Source organism: Ctenopharyngodon idella, chromosome 1, assembly GCF_019924925.1.
Source record: "Ctenopharyngodon idella isolate HZGC_01 chromosome 1, HZGC01, whole genome shotgun sequence".
Classification (NCBI taxonomy): domain Eukaryota; kingdom Metazoa; phylum Chordata; class Actinopteri; order Cypriniformes; family Xenocyprididae; genus Ctenopharyngodon; species Ctenopharyngodon idella.
Window position 1 is genome coordinate 2703104 of NC_067220.1, and position 16677 is coordinate 2719780.

General features: G+C 33.4%; 2 protein-coding genes across 4 annotated transcripts in view; both read right to left on the reverse strand.

Moving 5' to 3' along the window:
- Positions 1-16677, reverse strand: part of LOC127508051 (deoxynucleoside triphosphate triphosphohydrolase SAMHD1-like) — a 142070-nt gene that overhangs the window by 59991 nt on the left and 65402 nt on the right. Inside the window, exons 11-12 of one of the 3 annotated variants that reach the window (XM_051885631.1) lie at positions 2063-2154; positions 1588-1673 (exon numbers count right to left, since the gene is read on the reverse strand). The exons of the other annotated variants lie outside the window; for them this stretch is intronic. Of the exons in view, the coding sequence (XP_051741591.1) occupies positions 1588-1673; positions 2063-2154 (178 nt within the window). The remainder of the gene's footprint in view (positions 1-1587; positions 1674-2062; positions 2155-16677) is intronic. 3 annotated transcript variants of the gene reach the window in all.
- Positions 5647-15281, reverse strand: LOC127508682 (deoxynucleoside triphosphate triphosphohydrolase SAMHD1-like). Its single transcript, XM_051886824.1, has 6 exons — positions 15145-15281; positions 12794-12879; positions 12380-12540; positions 9631-9746; positions 7507-7572; positions 5647-5863 (listed from the first exon to the last, which is right to left on the reverse strand). Exons 1-6 carry the CDS (start codon positions 15206-15208, stop codon positions 5805-5807), a joined length of 552 nt encoding a protein of 183 aa, XP_051742784.1. The 5' UTR covers positions 15209-15281; the 3' UTR covers positions 5647-5804.

The following is a 16677-nucleotide window of genomic DNA, read 5'->3' on the forward strand; positions in this document are numbered from 1 at the left end:
TTGGTCTAGAGAGACTGAATCTTCAAACTGCTTTGAACGAATCATTTAAGAACCTTTGAGAAACGAGATGATATTAAATGTATATGATGAGAAAATGAAAGTGTTTTTTGACTTTGGATGCACGTAAACCTGTTGTAGGAGACCTCCAAAACAAAATTAGGAACCTTTAAAATAGCATAATAGGGGCAATTCAACCCTTTGTGGAATTTGTTCTGGAATTCAAGTTGAATGAAAACATAAACATGCAAATGTAAGCTCATCCTGCATACGCACACGCACATATGAACACACAGGGTATCAACACAACAGGTCATACCTTAGGCATCGGTTTAAAATATTCTCTGCTCCACTCGTCAAAGCACTGCTGAGCTTCCTTGAGCTTTTCTTCTGGGCCTTTATAGTACACTCTAAACAGTTCTTCATAAAAATCTTTTGGCAGGAACATCTGTCATTACAAGAGTTGTCAGAAATTAATGGAATAATAATTCACTACATAGTGTGTACTGTACTGTGTATTATTTTTAACATTATTAATACATGTTTTTCATTACAGAGGCATCAAAAAGACAGAATGAGGAATACGATAGAAATAAATATGACTTTACTTGAATTGAGAAATCTTGCAATAGTTTACCCTTCTTCAGGCAGTACATGATTGTTAGGAATGAATGGGCTTCTTTGTGTAAATAATTTGTTTGTAATCCTAGTCAGTAACTGAATATGTATTTTTAATATTTCAAAGTCACATGGGTACCTGATCAGTAATCAGGAAGGCTATGTCGGGGTCCCTCTTGCGGTAGAAATAGACATTGTCCATGGGGTTTTTATCCTTCATGCCATGATCTATACAAACCACCTGAATAAGAGAAAATTCCCATTTGAATAATTTAAGAGAAACTGAAGAGATCAAGAGATGCAGATTAAAGGTTTATTTTTGAACATACATCAACCACAAAATCATCAACTTTCAGATCTTGTTTCTTTTCCTTATTCCATTTCTCCACTGCTGCTGTCCAGTCACCCTCTACCTTTATGAGGGTTTGAGAAAATCAACAGTAAAATACACCAAATGGCAAAAATTAATGGCATGAATAATATTTTATGCTTGTAGAATACCATCTATACTAATATCTGTAATATCTGATCTTTTGTCTCATTACCTGTACAAGCTGCTACAAACTGAAAACAATGTTACAATAGAAAATATAATGAGCTAGATAGTAGTTTATTTTAGTTTTACACAGTCAAATACCTTTGATTGGTCTCTTTTCTCCAGTTTGGCCTCTCCAAGAAACTTTGGCAGGTCCCTTTTGAGAATTTTCATCACTATTTCTCTAGCATCCTGAAGATCTTTTTCCTGATCATACTCAGAGTACAATATTTTCTCAAGAATTTGATCTGTTAGAAAAGGAAGAACATAACTATTGCTTGTTCGCATTTTAGTTGAAACATTCCTAATAACAAATCCATAAACAACTTGCTGAGTAGATTATAGATACACAATTGTACCATATGTGGATATAATTCCCTCTCCCTCTCCCTCCCTTTTCCTTTTCTTTTAGTCCCATACACAGGCTTCCCACTGACCTGTGAGTTTGGTGTATTCTTTCATAGCTTTTATCGCTTCAGAGATCTGGAAATGGCCATCAGCTTTTACTAGGGCTTCTTTAATCCTAAAATGCAAAGAAAAACAAGTATATATATGTTATTACAGGGCCTATATTAAATAACAAAGCTTGATGAACACAGTGTACTAAATTTTCCGATACCAAGCCATTTTAATGTCTGGAAACAGGACACAAAAATATACAGGCAACAGCAAAAATATACATGTATCACAGCTATAAAAGAAATAATATACTTTTGTGGTATAATGTGACCCTAGAGTGAGTCAGCCAGCAAAATAAATAAACAAATAAATAAATAAAAAATCTGCAGCAGTCATTATACAGAAACATATTAATTCTGTGATTGACCATTATATTAAGTATTTCAGAGAGCCTATTTAATTTGTGACACAAAAAAAAAAAAAAAAAAAAAAAAAAAAAAACATAAAGCTTACATGATTTCAATAATATTGACAGTCTTGTGCTGGTAGGCCTGGCGATGCAGAGTGTATCTGGTGCGAAACATGTCAAAAATATTACCTGCCTCCTGTTAAAGAAAGAAAAATGCACCAGAATGTGAAGAATGTGAAATAGATGCATTTTGTTATATTATATTATATTATATTATATAGTGTATCATAGATTTGTACCACAAGATCATAGTTGGTGTTATCAAAAGTTGTTATACTTAATCTGCAAATGCATAAAATGAGTCAAAAGATTCTGTAGAGTCATAGACTGATTCATTAAAATTATAATATACTATACTACAATATAACAACTTATTTAAGTCCAAAATTCAGTGGTAAATGTTTTTTTTGTTGTTGTTGTTTGTTTTTTGTTTTTATATGTGATATCATGCAAAGTGATATGTAAAGATTGATGAGAATACACGTATTAAATGTACCTTGTCCCTGTAGCAGATGGATCGCCTCGTTTTTTGAGCCTCATCCTTTATCTCCACTTCACACACTCGAGCGAACTTCAGCAGCCGCTGATGGTCAAAGCTCTTTGAAATGCCAAGATGATGACAGTCTCTGTGAAATAAAACTCAATGATGATTCAAGTACAATGATTCAGATTTAAAGAATTATAATTTCTTTGAACTATATGATCTTCCCCGCATGCTTGTAATTGTTTAAAGTGCCCCATTATGGATTTTTTGAAATTTATCTTTCATGTAGTGTGTAACATTAGCTCTAAGTGAATGAAAACATCCTGCAAAGTTTTAAATCTGAAAGTGCACCGTAAATAAAGTTATTGTCTCTCAAAAGTAAGAGGCGACTCTGAGTCTTTTAAACGAGTCGTTTGTAAAACGAATCCCAAGCCGTTTCGTTGTGACATCACATATTAGCATATTGCCCGCCCACTTATCGCGCACGCAGACACCAGGGAAAAATCATTTTTTTCACAATACCACAGCAGTACAATCTTTTGTTGTGTTCCCGTCTTCTTACTGACGACTGCTTCTCAATCCTCGGGGAGTTTAACGCAGGATTCACAAAACGCTTGGTCTGAAAATATGGATCAACGCCCAGTTTATTTAGATCAGCTTGCTCCTCTGAAACCTCAACCTGTAAGTATGATTAATAATTGATGATTATATTTTCTAGAGATTGTTTAAAATTCATAATTTTGTATGTTATGTTGTTTAATGTACACCCTTATCTGCTAACTGGCTAACTCACGATTCTGTAGTGCTGCTATTCAGATGTGGGTCCAATATTGTCTAAAAATGAGTGGATTAATACAGCTTGTCTGTCTTATTACTTGGAGTAATGATCAAGGATGGAGCACGACTTTTGTTTACAAAGTGTAATACATTATCAGCTATTCATGTTTGTGCTCGGCTAATGTGAGTTTACAACATACAAAACAAACTGTTTTTTCCCTCTGCGTTTTTATTATTACAGTAAGGTGGAGCTCTATCTGTATTGTAATAGGATGTTAAGATGCTAGTCCGCGCTAACTAGCTCAAGTATTCTCTCTGTAAACAGTAAAAACCCATTGTAAATGTCAAACAATGATATAGCCATTTTTCTTTGTTAATTGTTATGACGAAAAAGTCTGTACACATCTGGCCTAAATGTTTATCTTATGTTAGAGGTTTTCAGCTTTACTGATACAGTTCCCACAGGTGCGCCTACATAAAGTATAACAGTAACGCTGCTATCACGTCTTATAAATAACGCAAACTAAGGTGACACTTACCATAGAGAAACGTCCTGCTCCAGTCGTGATTGCGAATCAGTTTCTGGTTGATCGACTACTTCAGAAGTTTCATCATCGGACTCGGGCTCGAATTTATACGGTAAAATCGATGCTATCTTTTCTGTCCATACATTGTATACAATGTCTTTCAAATTCATAGCTGTCATTCAGTTATAGCAATGGGTGTGCAGTGCGTGCAGTAGATCAATCACAAAGGACTGGGTCATCTGACCAATCAGAGCAGTGTAGGCTCACGGAAAGGAGGGGTTTAGAGAGACTGATTCTCTGAACTGCTTCAAACGAGTCGTTTACAAAAGATTGAGAACTGTCGTGAAATTAAATGTATATTATGAGAAAACGAAAGAGATTTTTTGACCTTGCATGATTGTAAACCTGTTGTAGGAGACTCCCAAAACAATATTAGGAACCTTAAAAAAGGCATAATAGGAGCACTTTAAAACTTGGACAACAATCTACAATAATAATACAAATGATAACTTTACATAGTGTTTATGCTTAAGATACACTTTTCCCCTTTTTTGTAGAATTATACTAAATATGACAACCAGGTCTCATGTTAATTCAATAATGCAAATCAGTTCACTAGATAAAATAATTGTAAGATATCATATAACTTGTGTTCAAATGGTTTTCTTCCATTTTTCATGCTGAAGCAATATGTATTGTATGAAGTGCTATACAAATAAAACTGACTTGTTGACCTTGAAGCATATGCTCACTAATCAGAAGAAAGTTTCTCAGGGGCAAATACATTGTTACAAAAAAAAAGTATTGTTTGTTTCTATCATAATAAATGATGAGTCAACCCATCCATGGATATCCAGCTGTTCTTTCCTGTCCATCAAAACTGCATACAGCATGGGCCACACAAAAATATTGTTAAAGAATTGTAAATACATATTTACCGATCAAAATAGTCCCATTTGTCCACATCAATTTTGTTCCTTTCATTTGACACAATCTCATACAGGAAAGCTTTGTCCTCAGTCCTGCCCTCTGCTGTCCACTGGAAGAATGAAAACACTTTTACCAACTATTAAACATGTATATAAACTGAAAGTTGTCTGCAATCACAGTTAAGTTTGTACCCCTTTCTTTAAGTTTCCGTCTCTGTCTTTTTTGTCTTTATCCACACCCTTAATTAATTCTCCAATAAAGACAAGGTCATTTTCATTTTGATCAGTTTCGAATTTCAGTCCATATGCTTCCATCAGCTTCTGCAGTCCATTCTCTTTCACCAAGTGCTCAAACATCTCAACTGAGGCTTTTTCATGCTGAAAGTAACCAAACACACACACACACACACACACACACACACACACAATAATATCACACTCTCATCATTAATGTACAAATAAAAAATAAACGTAATATAAATAGATATAATCAGTCATATTGTTAGAGTCCTCATATTTCTGTTTCCTCTGTGACCTAGTTTTCCCCATTCTGTTTAATTAGTCATTTCATTCACCTGTGTCCCATTAATTATCTCATCAGTTCCCTTTGTTTCCTTCATGTATTTAATCCCTGTGTTCTCCCTCAGTCTTTGTCCATTCTCGTTGATGTAAGTTGTGTTTATGTCTATATTCTGAGTTTAGTTATTATCTTCGTCTGCCTGATGTTTTATACCACACGTTACATAACACATATATATTCATGAACATAAATGTATTGAAATAAAAAGAGATTCTTTATAGATTTCAATGTCTTCTTTTGCTTTTTGCTTTTAAAATTTAACTGTAAAGGCAAAGTAAACCCATGAACATTTTAATCTGTGTCTCTGTTAATAACACACAGTACACTGGACCAGTGTAAATTATATTTATTTAGTTTCATTATTAGAGTTAAGATGGTGGAGCATGAGGTTAAGTCAGTAACATCCTCAGATTGTGAATGGATCTGCAGTGCTAATGAGTTTCTGCATTAACTGTCTGTTTAAACCCTCATTAAAGAATAAAGAGCATCTCATTTGCCCTCAGCCTGAAGTCTTGTGTATGTAGTTTGACGCACCTTCCATTCAGAATCTAGCAAAAAGAAAAAAACAACAACAACATTGAATTTATATGAAATGTTTGATATGCACATTGTGTTTTTTAAATAACAGTTAATTACCAACTAAAGACTACAAGACAGTGACATCTGCATGACATAATGTCACATTAAAGGTGCACCATGATTTAATTTGATGCTCTGGACTGACACCTAGCGGCATTGTCACGATTCCTGTCAGTTCCTGGACTACACTTCCCATAATCCTCCCTGCCTGTCACATGCACACTTCACACTAATCATCATTTGCCACATACACCTGTAGCTTGTTATCTGGACTATTTAAGACTCACTCACACACCACCTCTTTGCGAAGTCTTGTTTCACCTAGTGTACATTTCTGAGCGTTATTATCCTGTCTACCTGTTACTGATCCTGTCTGTTTACCGTTTACGATTCCCTGCTGCCTGCCTTTGGACTGTATATTGTTTCCTGACCTGTGAGTGATATCTGCCTGTCCTGACCATTGCCTGTATCCTGACCATGTCTCTGCCTGTCCCTTGCTGTACCTGTTTGTTCCTGTTAGACCATGCCTGTATGACTACGCTCACCTTTCAATAAAGTTTTGCATATGGATCCCTGCCTGAGTCCAGCCTCGTTACAGGCATGAACAAAACTGTTACACCAAATCAGTGTTTGGCGTGTTACGCGATCTGTTCCTTGTAAAATAAAACATCTTTTATCTGCATATAATGTGAATGTTCATCATTTTAAACATATCTTCAAACAGTATTATTAACTTCTTCATATGCAAAACTTTTTTAATGTGGAAAAAGTTACTGAGTTCACCTTTTAAGGAACTGTTTGTCCAAAATTAATTAATTTGCTTTTACAATTAGTCCTTTAGCACAGTGTTTCTCAACATACACATTTTGAATGTCTCTTTGTCAGACACACTTATATGAAGTTTTGGAGTCTCTGACTACAGGTTGAATCAGGTGTGTTTGATTGGAGAGACATTAAAAATATGCAGGAAAAGGTTAAGAACCTCCACTAGATGCTTCAATTTAAATGTTGTAAAGCATCTTCACACCTTAATAAAATGGCAAACTTGTAACAAAAGCAGACATTTTGAAGGACTCTTTCCATACAAAAGCAGTTCCAAAAAGCAAATGCAGACTACTCTTTATTCACTAATAATCAGTGTGAAGATCATGATTAGTCCATGTTCATATCCAGAATTCAGAAATGGAGATGATATGATGCAGAAACACAATTATTTCTCACGTGTCAAAGCTTAACATGTTGGAAGGGAAGCAATAAATAACCATTTAAATTTGATTCATTACACAAAGCTATCATATGACTTCAGAACACTTGGAATATAGTGCATGGTATGGACTACTACAATGATGATAACATTAATTATGATTATAAATTTAATGGTGCCTTTTTGGTGTTTCTTTATCCTTTTCAAGATTTGCGGTATGGTTTTCTATGAACTGCTGTTTTATTGAAAAGAGCTGTGTGAAAGTTAACTAATCTTTTAAAAATCCACCATGATGTGGGTTTTAATTATATAAAGAATAAAAAAATAACAGTACAACAGATTAATTGCTGATTTAAACACCCAACTACAAACAATAAGACTAGAGAAGTTAAAAACTCTGATATTTACCTGAATCGACTGGCTTGACTGCAGGAATGAACTTCTTATCAAACAAATGAGAGAATGGACCATGACCTTAAGAATGAAAAAAAAAAAATGTAAAATTGATATCTGTATAAATAAATATCATTTGGTGGGACCACTAGCAGTTGACACATCCACACCCTTAATAAATATAAAATAAAATATATTTCCATATATTTATGATCAATATATTAAATGTTTGGTAACACTTTACAATAAGGTTTAATTTGTCATTTATTATTTTATTTATTTGTTGTTGTATTAACTAACATGAACCATGAGCAATACATTTGTTACTGTATTTGTTGATCTTTGTTATTGTTAGTTAATAAAAATGCAGCAGTTTGTTCATGTTCACAGTACATTAACTAATGTTCAATACATCTCTTGATTTTAATAATGTATTAGTAAATGCTGAAATGAACATTAACAAAGATTAATAAATGCTGTAGAAGTGCAGTTCATCATTAGTTCATGTCAACTAATATAGTTTATTAATGTTAACGAATGTTAACTAGTTCATGTCTTTGTATTAACAACTTTGAGTAAAACATGCTTGAGAAATTTAAGGAAATCAGTTTCCACACACTGTAAAAAAAAAAAAAAAAAACTTTATTTTTTAGGTTTACCTCAAAAATAACTGAGGTAACTGTTCACATCAGAATTTTGAGTATTTTGAATTCAACTAATTAGTGTTTCATATTACAAGTGTAACATACACTGTCACATATTTTTCAATACATGAAAAGTGGAAATTCCTTTTGTATTATTCAATAAATTCACACAATATATTATTCTAAATATTTTTCAGTATTTAAACAATTTAATACATTGATCATAAATATATGGAAATATATTTTTATATATTTTATATTTTTTATTTCAAATTAAATGGCTTTTAACATATTGCCAACTTCAGTCTGGGGATGGTTGCTTTTACCGGCAGCCAATAACTAGAGTGAAAATGTAAGGGAGGTAAGCTAGTACATAAAGTTTCAGAAACACAACTATATAACAATAACAATACAGAGGAATGATATAGTTGAACATTTTTTCCTACTGAATGATTAAACACTGACATCAGAACCCATCTGATCAGAAAGCAAAACAATGACTAAACGTCTAATATATGGTTTAAATATTTTATAATGTTAACATTTTGTTAAAGGTTTAGTTCACCCAAAAATGAAAATAATGCCATTAATTACTCACCCTCATGCCGTTCCACACCCGTAAGACCTTCGTTAATCTTCGGAACACAAATTGAGATATTTTTGATGAAATCCGATGGCTCAGTGAGGCCTCCATAGCCAGCAATGACATTTCCTCTCTCAAGATCCATTAATGTACTAAAAACATATTTAAATCAGTTCATGTGAGTACAGTGGTTCAATATTAATATTATAACGCGACGAGAATATTTTTGGTGATTTGACACGCTGATTCATTATGCTCTGAATCTTCCTGAAGCAGTGTTTTTAAATCGGCCATCACTATATAAGTCATTATTTTTTATTTTTTTTGGCACGCCAAAAATATTCTCGTCGCTTTATAATATTAATATTGAACCACTGTACTCACATGAACTGATTTAAATATGTTTTTAGTACCTTTATGGATCTTGAGAGAGGAAATGTCATTGCTGGCTATGCAGGCCTCACTGAGCCATCGGATTTCATCAAAAATATCTCAATTTGCGTTCCGAAGATTAACGAAGGTCTTACGGGTGTGGAACGGCATGAGGGTGAGTAATTAATGACAGAATTTTCATTTTTGGGTGAACTACTAACCCTTTAATGCATGGGTAAAGTAGTAAAAAAAAAAAAGTTGTAATCGTCGCTAAATGGCCTGACCAGCTATTTAAAGAAAACAAGACATACACATTAACAAAGGAACATATATTATACAGATTATTCATATTTAATGGCATTTAATTATTTTAATGATTAAGTCTGAAAGACTAAACTTACATTAAAACATTTGTAATTGGTGCAGAAGGAATGAGTTTCTTTTTTTCATTGTTTTTATACTGGTTTGACATAGTCATTTTTTTTTTTATTCACTTTTAATTAATGTACATTTTTGATTAATTATGTTTTTGGCACTCACCTAAGTCATGGCACAGACCAGCAATTTGGACACAAAGAACATCTCGATTGTCAATATGTAGTTTCGGCTGTTTCTCTTGCAGACTCTTGACCAGACATCCAGCTAAATGTGCCACACTAACACAACAACAACAGAAACACAGTTTAATTACATCAACACATGATAGATAAACAATTTAACTGATTAAAGATGATTAATAAATATATAAACATGTACAACAGGGTTATTATAGTCACATAATAATATGTCAAATTTTTGGATTAAAATATCCCAAATCCTTGTTATAACTTTCAACACACTCAAATGTATTATTAGTATGATTATTCTGACAGCGCTGCGTTACTCCACAAATTTAATTCATCAAATAAAGTGACCTGTATGAGTAGTAACTCAGATCTCATGGTTATTACATTAGAATGCATTAAAATAATGTGAATTTAAGTGTAACAAATCTCAAGTTTAGGGAAGGAGGAGGCGGGAACCACCAAATATTAAACGTTAACTTTAATAATAAAATATACATAAACAATAAAATGAACTAAAATCATATACATAATACAAAGCAACATAACATTTCCCAGGCCTGGTCCTCTCTCACTCTTCACTAGCCAAAAGAGAGTGTGCTAGTGCGTGCCAGGGCCAGTCATGTTTCCACTATCAATATCAGGGCTTGATTGGGCCTCATTGGGTTTTTGGCCCACAGAATACTTTGGTCCAAAGCGGGCCAACTGATGCTTGAGGAGTGGTCATGAACAGAGGCAGAGTTTACCTGAGTCAGGAGAGGGTCAACACCGCTGCTCATTTCCCATGTTATTATATCAGGCTACCAGCTAACTTCAACATTTAAGACATTTGAAACTATTTTCAGCTCAGAACTCACCTTCAGACAGCACATGGGGATTCTGATCACTGTATGAGGCTATCTTTATATGCAATTCTATAGGCTACTTATGCTAACCATTGGCATAATAAATGCACATATGATTATGGAAAATACCAGAGATTGTTTAAAAAATTTAGACAAATCATTATTGGTTATAATAGTGCATTTATGTAGTATTACGTAGTATTACGCACAAACCAATCGTTTCGTGTCTTAGGACATCAATGTGTTGTCACGAGCCGCAGGGTTTAATTTGGATTTGTCTGTGCTTGTTTTTTTGACTCTTATAGATGGAGTTCCCATTAACATCCATTATACGACTGACAGACCCTGGGGGTAAGCAGATAAATATCAAATTTTCATTTTTGGGTGAACTATCCCTTTAAAGGGGACTCAGCAGAATTTCAAAAACACTGTTTGGAAATTAGTTGGGCCGATACCAACAACAAACGCGTAACCAATCAGCATTCGAGGAGAGAGAACGAGCGAGAGGGAGATTTGAAAATAAGAAAAAAAAAAAAAAACTGCAGAATGAGAAATGGGACACAATACAAAAGAGCTCAAAAGAATATCACTGCAATGAAGGTTTATGACTGGGCAAGCGCTTTAGGACTATTATATTTTTGTTTTATATTAGAAAAGCTTGTGTTGGAGAGAGCTAAGAGGGAAAGCCTGAAAACTGCTTTGATCCCTTCTCATGTGAGTAACACTGGGTTTGATTGTCTGGAGCTGCTGTGCTGTTTGCGACTAACAACAAACACTTTGTATTTACTCTTGTGTGCTGAATGAGTACACAATTGAGGATTCTTTGGACAAAAAGTCGGTTGTGACAAGTCTTGAATATATATATATATATATATATATATATATATACTACCAGTCAAAAGTTTGGAAACATTACTATTTTTAAGGTTTTTGAACGAAGTCTCTTATGCTCATTAAGGCTGCATTTATTTCATAATAAATACAGAAAAAACAATAATATTGTGAAATATTATTACAATTTAAAATTATGGTTTTCTATTTTAATATACTTTAAAATATAATTTATTCCTGTGATCAAAGCTGAATTTTCATCAGTCATTACTCCAGTCTTCAGTGTCACATGATCCTTCAGAAATCATTGTAATATGCTGATTTATTATCAATGTTGGAAACAGTTGTGCTGCTTAATATTATTTTATAACCTGTGATACTTTTTCAGGATTCTTTGATGAATAAAAAGTTTAAAAAATATCAGCATTTATTTAAAATAGAAATCTTTTGTAACAATATACACTACCGTATAAAAGTTTGGGGTCAGTATTTTTTTTTTTTTCTTTCTTTTTTTTGAAAGAAATTAATACTTTTATTCAGCACAGATGTGTTAAATTGATAAAAAGTGATAGTAACAATTTATATTGTTAGAAAAGATTTATATTTTGAATAAATGCTGTTCTTTCTAACCTTTTATTTATCAATGAATCCTGAAAAAAGTATCACAGGTTCCAAAAAAATATTAAGCAACACAACTGTTTTCAACATTGATAATAACTGAGTATCAAATCAGCATATTAGAATGATTTCTGAAGGATCATGTGACACTGAAGACTGGTGATGCTAATGATGCTGAAAATTCAGCTTTGCATCAGAGAAATAAATTATGTTTTAAAGTATATTAAAATAGAAAACCATAATTTTAAATTGTAATAATATTTCACAATATTATTGTTTTTTCTGTATTTATTATGAAATAAATGCAGCCTTAATGAGCATAAGAGACTTCGTTCAAAAACATTAAAAATAGAAATGTTTCCAAACTTTTGACTGGTAGTGTATATATACTATTGCATTGTATTGTATATATTTGTTGTATATTTGCATTACCCAATGGAGTGTTCAAAGCGGTTGTGTGAAGCCCCAGGAAAGACCCAGTATCCCGCTCCCAGCTGTTTGATGTCTCGGAGTCTCTGAAACTGAGGCGTATCTATGATCTTCACCAGCAGGGGGTGCAGCTCAATGTGACCATGAACAGAGTCATTAACAACCTACAGGTTACAAAATTCACAGCGCACTCCACATTATCATTTTTATATATTAAACTACTATGAACATTTAGTAATGCCACAATAAGGGTCATCTTCATATTATCTTGTCTGTATGTTGGTAATCTGGACAAATTTGCGTTGACAAATATTTTTGATCATAGAATATGTTATGGGTTTCACGATTTTAAAAATAAAGAGTGACTCAAACTATATCATATTTTTCAGATCTTCTATCTTGTTATATTGATCTTACCTTCACATCAGTTGAAAGCTTCAATGAATATTTCTCTGCAATGATTTGCAACTCCCCAATGATCTTCTTTTTTCTCACTAAGGAATCTAAACAGCATTTTACACATTCATTGTTAGAAATTATTTATTTCAACAAAACAACAAGAAATCCCAAGTATACAGAAATAGCCAACAATTATGCTTGTGTAACATATATATAGAGAAATATGTAAAGTAATGTATTTATTATATTTTATAATATTTATATTTTATATTGTTTGCATTTTAAATGTTTCAGATTTTCAAACTAGTTAGCAAAAGCACACATATTAAAGCATGTACTAAAGTATTTAGCCACAACCATTTTTTAAATAAGTAATATATAATCTTAATGGTGTTCATTCAATCATCATCCTAACCACAGACTCTCTTCAGCTCAATGATAACCCCAAAAACTCACACATACTAGAAAACCTTTTAAATTACAAAATAATACAACATCAAACACTAACAGATCTCCCCCTATATTAATATTGAGCAAAACACATGAAATAACAGTCTCTGGCCATAATGCTGGATCATCAGTTACAAACTGAGCACTAACATCATTTTTTCCTCCCTCTACCACAGTCTTCACAAATTCTTTCTCTTTGTCTTGCACGAAATCATTTGCTTTAGTGTCTACACCTTCTTCAAGTTCTGCTTCCACCTCCTGCCTCTACTACCTCTTCTTCCTCTGGTGTAGATACCTCGACAAGCATGATGAGCACAGGATTGATATTACCCTGAGCCATAAATGACTTTACATACAACTTTTGACTCTATCAAACAATTCCCCCCCCCCCCCATTTTTTTTATGGTGTTGAGTGGGAACCAGACATTGTGTATTTATTTAAATTGTGGAAATTGTTTATACAAAGTTTCTTTCTTGTGTTTTGTAATAAAATTGCCGGCTGTTAATTGATTGGATATAATTTGTCCCAAACAATTATTTTTAAATCCTCCTAGAGTTGAACTTAGGCCCTATTTAAACTCTGTTGAGTGTAATACACTGAATACTTATTTGTTTGTTTCCGTGTTACGTATTATTTCCATTTATACTACGGGGCTGTTGAATGCTTGAATCTGATTGGCTGATGAATATTCTAAGGTGTGCATCAGTTATTTTCAGGGAAATGGACTGCTAAAGTAGTCCCAGGCAGGTCTTGACGGCATAATAATAATAATAATAATAATAAAACAGATAAATTCTGAACATTATGAAATAAACCAACAACACAAACTGATAAAAGTGAACCAAAAGTAAGTTCAGCAGCACAGATAAAACCAACAAGAATCAAGAAACTTCATAATCTATTCATGCTGCACTGCATGCTGGGTACCTTCATAGTACACTGTAGAAATACAGCATGATATTGTTTGTTTACAGTAATTTTTTGAGAGTGCAGATATATACAAGAGAAGTCCTACTGTGAAATTACTGTGAAAGTCATGCAGTTATTAACTGTAATACTGTAATTTCACACTATTTTTTTTTTTTTTTTTTAACTGTGTACAACACTCTGTGTCAGCTTGATTTTATGGATTAATTAAGGAATTCACTTTGAAGAAGAACAGGAATAAATTATTTTAGTCGTGTGTGTGATTTGATTTGTTGAGCTGTTTCTTATTTGTAAAATAAATACTCAATTCAGCATCACAGTAACAATGTAAAATAGATTACAGTAAATAACTGTAATTTCAGTCACATATTCATTGTAAACGCATCAATTCACCTTTATTTTACAGTAATGGCTGTAGCAACAGATCATTTTACAGCAGTGTACTGTGTTTTTACAGTAGACTTGTATTTGATGATTTATAGTACTCTTGTTAATTTACTCTCAACGAGTAAGTTTGTTAAATTTGACAGTACATTGTTTAATGTATGTGGATTATTTATAACATGCCCTCTGTATTTATCTTTATTTTTATTTTTTTTTTAGTTTTCACTATGCGCTCCTTGTTTGAGCATGTTGGCATATTTGCAGGTTGCAAAGTATTGCCTTTAGTCTTTACAGCAGTGGTTCTTTGATTATGCATTTGACTTTATTTAACTGGGGCCCCAAGGAAAGCTTTGGCCCCAGGTCCCTACATCACAATCATCAAGTACATCACAATATAGAAGAGGATTGCAACTTCCATTTCATGCCGACTTTAACTTACCAGCAACAGTAATATGAAAATATGAGAGGAAATTATTGAAAATGACATCACAAGACCACAACTGCATGAAGTCTTTCTGCACCTTTTCTTTCTCTTTTTTTTTTTCAAAAAATTAAAATCACATTGAAATCAAAAAGGTAAAAACTCACATGTCCTGTCTTCTCTTACCTGTTGTTTGAAACAATGTTTTTATTTTTTCAACAGTTTTGTCGAAAGTTTTTTCATCAGACATCTTTCCTCTTTTTCTGTTGTCCTTCTGTTGTTGTCAGTTTGGTCAGCTGTAACAAACTACAGTATGTTAATGAAGGTGTGTCGATCTGCTTTCAGCTTTTATACCTGTGAGACTGTGAGGGGTGTGTCACAAAAACTGCTGAGCTTGATCACTGACATCAGAGACTTGAGAAGAGATGAAGGTGAGACAGAAATTAAAGATGTTTCATACAGGTTATTAAATATTGGCTGATGACATCAAGTTTTGCCACACTGTAACTTAAACAGAGCAAAGCAGGATTTGAACTTAAAATAAAGCATATGTTTTCTGCTTGATCAGAGACTCATTTAGTAAGACATTGGCCCGGTTTCACAAACAGGGTTTAGCCTAAGCCAGGATTAGGCCTTAGTTCAATTAGGATATTTAAGCAGCTTTTATAAACGTTCACTAGAAAAAAAAAAAAAAAACATTACTGATGTGCATCTTGAGACAAATCAATGGCAGTGACATATTTTAAGATATATCAGTGAAAGTTACTTTCAGTTAAAACAGCTCAAATATGCATTTTAGTCTGGGACTAGCTTAAGCCTTGTCTGTGAAACCAGGGGATTGAGACATAGACAGTTTCATTGAGGTGCTTCATTAAAATAAAGCAGCAATTTTTTTTTATTTTTTTTTTGACCCCTGTGGCTAAATAATTCTTCCTGAATTTACCCGTGAGATGATGGCAGGGGTTTTAAAAACAGCTCTTGACAGTTCATAGGTCTCTCTCTCTGATGTAGAATTAGGGTGACCACCATTTTACGGGACAGTACCGAAATTGGGAGCTTTGTCCCGCAAGACGTAAGTAGTGTCCCGCATTTGAGTTATGTCTGTATTATTATTATTATTATTTTTCATCCCAAAAATTATAATACCACAGTAAGAAATACGGTGACTGGCATTTAAAAATCTATTTGTGCAGCCATCATGTTTAAGCTGTGAGAGGTTTTCCCGCTGATGACAACTGAGTGGACAGCCCAAAGGAATAAGTGCGGGCCTCATCAAAGTCAGTAAACACAACTACACCAGCAAGGATTTCATCTCACATACTGCTAAAAGAGCTGCTCAAAGCTACCCAAATTGATGATTTAAAGCATGTAATCATCCATCTGGACATGTGGCGATCCCGTGAATGCTCTGCACCACCCGCAGAAATGGTTGAGCACCTACGAAAAAAAAAACAAAACAAAAAAACGAGATATTCTCCATTCATTTTCACCAATAAAAAAAAAAAAAAAAATATTGCAACTTTCAGACATGACTTTCACGTTAATATTTCAAGGTGGTTTCTATGGCGTTATTATAATGATAAATGTCGAGATCAAATTATTGCAATGAGAGAGCACATCAACTGCACAAGCAGGAATCTCTCCACTCATAGGCCGATTCCCTTTTCGCACAAAACCAGACACGCATTCTCTCTCGATCAGATATTACATGTGCATTCT